Source organism: Euphorbia lathyris, chromosome 3 (assembly GCF_963576675.1).
Source record: "Euphorbia lathyris chromosome 3, ddEupLath1.1, whole genome shotgun sequence".
NCBI classification, from domain to species: domain Eukaryota; kingdom Viridiplantae; phylum Streptophyta; class Magnoliopsida; order Malpighiales; family Euphorbiaceae; genus Euphorbia; species Euphorbia lathyris.
In genome coordinates, this window is record NC_088912.1 from 110,823,127 (window position 1) to 110,829,700 (window position 6,574).

General features: G+C 37.8%; 1 protein-coding gene across 1 annotated transcript; it reads left to right on the forward strand.

Moving 5' to 3' along the window:
- The first annotated feature begins 4,659 nt into the window (after positions 1–4,659).
- LOC136224510 (uncharacterized) lies at positions 4,660–6,000 on the forward strand. Its single transcript, XM_066012865.1, has 2 exons — positions 4,660–5,324; positions 5,411–6,000. The coding sequence occupies exons 1-2, from the start codon at positions 4,737–4,739 to the stop codon at positions 5,453–5,455; spliced, it is 633 nt and encodes a 210-aa protein (XP_065868937.1). The 5' UTR covers positions 4,660–4,736; the 3' UTR covers positions 5,456–6,000.
- Positions 6,001–6,574: the final 574 nt, after the last annotated feature.

The window sequence follows — 6,574 nt, forward strand, 5'->3', positions numbered from 1 at the left end:
CTGCAACTTCGGAGATAAAGGGCCGTCCGAGGATGATATTGTAAGCTAACTGACCATCCAAGACAGAAAATTCCAGATCTCCTTTCCAGACCTGATCATCGTCCGTAAGCTCGCAATCCAGAGTGACTTGGCCTTTTGTTTGGATAGTGTGTCCCGTCACTCCTAGGATATCAACCACAGTTGGCTCTACCTGGACTGGATCAATCATGAGTTTGGCAAAAGCTCCTCTGGTGATGACATTGCACGAACTCCCCGTATCAACCATCACTCTTTTCATCTCCCAGCCTTCCACCATCATAGTGACGACCAGTGCATCCACATGGGGAGAGATTTCAGGACCTACATCGGCAAAGGGGCGATTTAACGATGCTCTGTCAAGAGCGGTAGTCTTTGCCTTTTTCAGCATTGGTTGGTATCCGGGTCCGCCTGCTATGACATTAATGGTACCTTTCCCCTTCTTTTTTGGGTCCTCTTTGGATCTATCACCATCTCCTTTCTTGCCCTCATTCTGGATGAACCGATCTAATTTGCCTCTCTCGATGAGACGCTCGATTTCCCGAGCTAACTCCCAACATGCATGGTTGTCATGGCCATTTTTCCTATGATATTTACAAAAAATTTTAGGATTTTTAGCAGTATTGGTGTACTCCCTCCCCCCCTTTGGTTCGGGGTATGAAATGCTCCGTTTGTGTTGACTGTTCTCGATCCACATAAGGACTTCACTTTTAGAAGCGTTGAGAGGTGTGAAAGAGGTGACAAACGTTGATTTATTCTTAGAACCCCTTTGCCTGATTCTAGAGGAAGAATCCTGATGTTTGTCTTTGTCTCTATCTCGATGGCGAGATTCGCCCTTGTCCCTTTTGGGCGATGACAGTGATCCTCGGCGAATGTCATCCACCTCGATAAAGTCTTTACAACGCTCCATCAATTCTGCCATGCTGGTGGGTTTCTTTCGAATTAGATCTTCTTGCAAGCTTTTACAAGTGGTGTTTCATACGGAGCACGAGAGCTCTAACTCTATCATCGAAATTCTCCGGATCCGCCCTTGGGCGACCCCTTCGTGGAGATCTGCTTGGAGAAGAAGAAGAACTTGACCCAGATGATGGATCTGATGGCGAACGCCCTCCTCCACTTCCGCGTCCACCTCCTCCTCCGCTACTACCTCCTCTGCCTCCCCCTCCTGGGGGAGCTTGCCCACTACCTCCTCCATGGCTTCCCGACGGGATGTGTCCAACAGTTCCTGAGGGTGGCGGGGGTGGTGGTCCACTCAAATGGGGCGTCTCTGCTGGCCTTTTACTCCATCTACGACAAGTAGATGGGGGCGATCTGCCCTGACGTGAGGATCTTGGTCGTCGAGGTGAGGGTGATTTGGACCGCCTACTTTTCTCCCTTCTACGCTTTTTGTGCATTCGCCCCTCGGATCCGCCAAGGTAGAGATTCGTCCGTGGGCGTCTTGGGATATCGAACCCGCCTAGATTTAATCCAGGACCCGTAGATCCGCCCGGAAGGGTTGAATCATTCCTTTGACTTCCTTTTGCGCCACCAGGGAATAACTCCCTATTGATTTGTCGCTCTCCAGCTGCCGCCGTAGTAGTTACCATGGAATTCGTGCTGTGAGCTTGGAGAAATGAGGAACTCTGGGCGCCCGGTCCAAAGTTTAACAAGGGCCAGGATGATACAGTCGATGTGGACGCCATGCTCCAATGTGGAGGGAGGGTCATGAACGACCGCAGGCGATTCCCCGTCTCGGGTCCAAACCGCTCTCCGATTACTTGTGCACACATGTTGATGAAAGCATCAGGGTTCATACTACTTTCGACATGCGTTGCAGGAGCAGTTGAATCTGTGCGGCCAGCACTAGATGGTGTAACTAATGGTATTTCAATCCCTGAAGAGGGATTCTGATCTCGAGTTGTCATAGTTTCTTAATGTGAACGAAAAACCCTTTGTTTGATTAAGGATTCCACGCTCACCGCACCAATTGATAACAAGTAGTGAAATTCTGATCAACGTCCGTCCCTGTGGGGGCGTCATTAGGTTCGACGGGGGGAAGCTCCGATGCCAAAGTCAGTAAGGTGAAACAAGGAAACAAACTGAATTGACAAAAGTTGTGAGAATGTGTACCTTGATAGCCTAGGGAATCAGGCTATATATAGCTAGGAAGTCGTAACCTTCAGGCAACTAGAAAGCCTCCATTAATGCTTCATTAATGGCGGTTACAAGTTATCTTTAACCTGGCGGTTAGCTAATTGATAACTCATTAATGATCTTTATGGCCGAGTCGACGACCAGTCGTTACAGTGGCGAATCAGGTGAATGAAGAGATTCTCCTCATAGGTCCGCCAGCGGATCTCTCTAGGCAGATCCGTGGAGATCCGCCTGCCGGCTCCCCTTTGGGGATCAATACGCGGCGTTCTCAAGGTGAATATCCCTTTTAGTCCTTGGGATAATATCTCTATGTTATCAACTTTGTAAAAAACAAAGTAACCATAGCGGGCACCTATTATTATTATTATTATCCATGTACCTAAAACATTTGTTTGTGATTTTTTCAAAAATACCTATACTTTTATTTAATATGTTTTTTTTGTGTTATAAAGTATGAGTCATCGGGTACGGTGTAAAAATACTTCTATTGTTTAGAGTGAGGAGCAATTTTACATCTAACGTCATTTTTAACCCTAACGTGCAAGTTGGGTTCATTTTAGACATTATTATAAAACATATAATTTGCACCCATTGCATATGAGTTCGTTTAAAAAAGAAATTATATTTTCTGTGATTTAATAATTGAATTGGAGATTAAAATATGAAGTGTAGATGACAAGATTAATGGTCCAGAAGGAAGTTTAATGAATTATTTCTGAAATTGATGAATTGTTTGGCTGCTAATGATAGGTACAGAATTGCACCATTTTAAAGTGAGTGGTAAAATTATTGCTGAATGTAAATGTTACGGGTATTTTTGCATATCATCCCTAATATTACTTTCAGTTCACTTTTTTTTTGGAAGAATTCCAGCTCCCTTAATTTTTTTTTATTATGTTTTTTAAAGAACAAAAACAAATAGTTTGGGTTCTCTTTATATAAAGCCCAACAGAATATGGGGCTTTGGCCTTCACCTTTTCTCAGTTAACTAATTCAATAAAACCCTAATTGATGCTCTTTAGATTCACCGTCTCTTGTCTTCTCATTCACTGTCTTTAAAAGCCAGTCTGATAGAGAGTTCTCTGCTCTTTGAATTTTTTTCCATAAAGAAGATTAGGTCAGTCTTTTCTTTTCATCTTTGTCTCTCATTCATAATTAGTTTTATGTTTAAGTAATTTCAATGAAAGAATTAATAAATTTATTGTCAAAGATGATTTTGATGTTAGATTTAGACTGATCTAATTTTGAGTATCGTATTTGATCAGATCTCATATCAACAAAAAAGACTATTTGGAATTAGCTCCTAATAGATATAATGGAGAGGCAGAGCTCTCACGGCATCCGTCTACCTAACAGAATAGCGAGAGATATATACGTAATAATGGTTGCTGAGGCGAGCAAGGAAGGTTAGCCATTGTGAACTTCATATATATATATATATATATATATATATATATATATTAAAAGCATTTGGGAAATCTGAATAGATCCTGAATATATTCTTACAATATCTTTTTATATATATATATATATATATATAACAAATGTGAATAAATATGTACAAATCTAGAATATAGCCTTATCAGCTTGCAATGTTATATAAATTAAATGATATCCAAACAGAAACTAAGTTGCTGTAGGAAAAATGATTAGGGTGAAATCTGAATAGATCTACCCATCCCAAAAAACCTTAGATGTGCTAATTTTTAATCATACAATTATTTTAACGGAAAAGAATGTTAATTTTAACTTTGTTAATTCAAATGATAATTTTAATTTTGTGCAGGAAAAATTATGGTAAAGAAATTGGAAGAAAATCCATCTCTAGATGTGAGTGCTTCATTCTATGTTCCAGACAATCATGGAACTGAGAAGAAAAAAAAAAGGATATTCAAGCAATGATTGCAGAACGTTGTCGGCGAATAAACTCCCATGTAATAACTTGAGGTTTAGAATAACAAATCTCTTATTATTGTTAACATGTTCATGTTGCTCGTTAAATCTGCATTATTTATACCGAAAAATATGATTTTTTTTTATATTGGTTCATTATGTTGTCAAGTTGCATGATCAAATGCTCTATTCAAATTCTATTTTGCAATGATGAACTTCCATAGCTAATGACTTGTATACTTTTAATAGTTGAGAAAAATGATTCAATAATTTCTGTTGAATGTATATGTGTTCCATGATCTTCAGAATTCATGGGAATTAATATACAAACAATAGTTACATACAAAATGGTGAATATATCCTTATAATACAAAATTGAGCAATAATATATAATAGTTAAATACATGTTTTGAACTTTATATTCTCTTCAATGAAGGTAGAAATGCACTTGTCAAAAGAAAGTACTTTTATTATTTGTAATTGTTGGGCTAAATATTTGAGAATAGCCTATAGTATAAACTATTTGAGAAGCTCTAATGTATATAATGTAAAAACTGGTACATGTACATATACATATTGTCTATGCATACCTAGATACATATATACATGTAATTTGAACCAACCATGTCACAACCTGAAATATTTCAGTATAGTGCTTCAAATTAAACTATATATAAGTGACAAATTAGTTTAAAATGATTATCTGCAGGCACATCGCATCACAAACAGCAGTGGTTCCACAATTGCCATCTTTTCCATCATCTGAAGTACATGTCCCATACAGCAGTTTCAGCAATCCCAAAAATCACAAAATCTCTCTGCATAAAACCCTAGAGCAGTTTCAACAATTTAATCATCTCAATTCCAGCTACAAAGAAAGCCAAACCCAGAAGCTTCTGTCCCCAAAGTCCTCAGCGGAGAAGGAGAAAAAAGACCCAAATGAAGGAAATGGTATGGAGAATCATTCACGGACTCAAACTCTGGAAGAGCTGACTATTTCAATTCAAGTTCCTCCTGGTACCAATGCTGAAGATGAACCTCAAAAGAGTCCCAAAAAGATCGTTCCCGCACAAAAAAAGAAGATAATGGGACAATTAGGAGAAGAAGAACTGGCAGCGTTTCAGAATCTCTCTCAGAATGCAGAAACGATCCTTGCTGTAGTGCAAGGCAATCTTCCTGGGACAGCAGAACATGGAGTGACTAACCCCAAAAGCCTTCAGGATTCCGAAACTGATTTTGCAAGACAGCAAGGGGACTCACTCATTGCTTGCCTTGGAAATATAGTGAGCATTCTTAACAAATTTCCTTACCTAGTCCATGAACCTTGAGTAAGTTACATTGTTTAGCAACTCTTGATTATAATTTGCAGAGATCATGCTTTTTTCATGCTATCCATTGTTGCCTCTCTGTTTAGTATTAAAAAAAAAAGTTCCTCCTGGTACCAAATCGACATAAATTGGGTGCTAGATAAAGAGGAAATCATTGAAAGTTGGTCTATTCATTTTATAAAGTTCAGCGTTAATGTCTCTGGCTGCACACTTTCCCTGGAGTCAAGATCTCATGAAGCAATAAGAGACTCAACAATTGAGGAACCAATGTTGTGTATTTCAGATTTTGAAGATGACATAAATGATACGTCAAATCAATCAATTAGTGATCAAAGTTTTGTGGTTCTGAGCTTGCCGAAAAAGAGAGGTAGGCTACTGCAATAAGTGCTCCATAAGTAGTGCATAAGGATATTATGATTCAGCAAGACAATAGATGCATGTTATGTGGAAGGAAACAAAAACTCATTTAATGAGACAGTTTCTATCTCAAAATTATGTTCAAATTGGTGATATACAAGAATTATTGTCAGACAAGCAACAAAAAGATTGGATTGATGGACAAAAAGATAACTGTTCTTCTGGGCACCCATACCAATCAGAAGAAAAAAAATATGGAGCACTAATTGCGGTGTAGCACTAAGATGGTAGTAGGTTACAAGTAAATTGAGGTATAGAATTACTAATTTCTTGTTTAGGTTAACTTATCCATCTTTGTTTTTAAATTTGCATTATCTAAAGAAAGAACCATGGAGTTTTTATTTTGGAACAATTGTTTTTATGAATTGGGTTCATTATGGTGTTAAATTCTAGACTTGTGTAGTTTATTTTTATTTTTTTTTATCAAGTGGCATTAGTGTAATTGTTATTCCAAAAATGCTATTTTTTTTCAATTGCATAAAATGACAAGTTCTTTTGTTGTTTTAGTATGCAACTGATTGATTGATTCTTTTGTTAATGGTTGCTGCAGCAGCAATTTTTATTTCTTGCTATATGTTTTTGGCTACTAAAGAGTCATCCAATTCATTTATAAATTAAATATATTGCTTTTGCACATTTTAGATCATTGAATCCCATATACATAAAAAAAATTGAAATTTCAATGTACATAATCTGTATGCATTTGAGCTTTATTAATAAGGATTTTTTTAGCTGTAATTATGAGTTTTATGTATCTTAATTTATTTTGCCTTTGTAACCCCTAATAA

Bases quoted from the DNA above. Each gene is read 5' to 3' on its own strand.
- LOC136224510 (XM_066012865.1), top strand. From the start codon at position 4,737: ATGATTATCTGCAGGCACATCGCATCACAAACAGCAGTGGTTCCACAA. The intron at 5,325-5,410 runs GTGAGCATTCTT...TATAATTTGCAG, and splicing joins TTGCTTGCCTTGGAAATATA to AGATCATGCTTTTTTCATGC.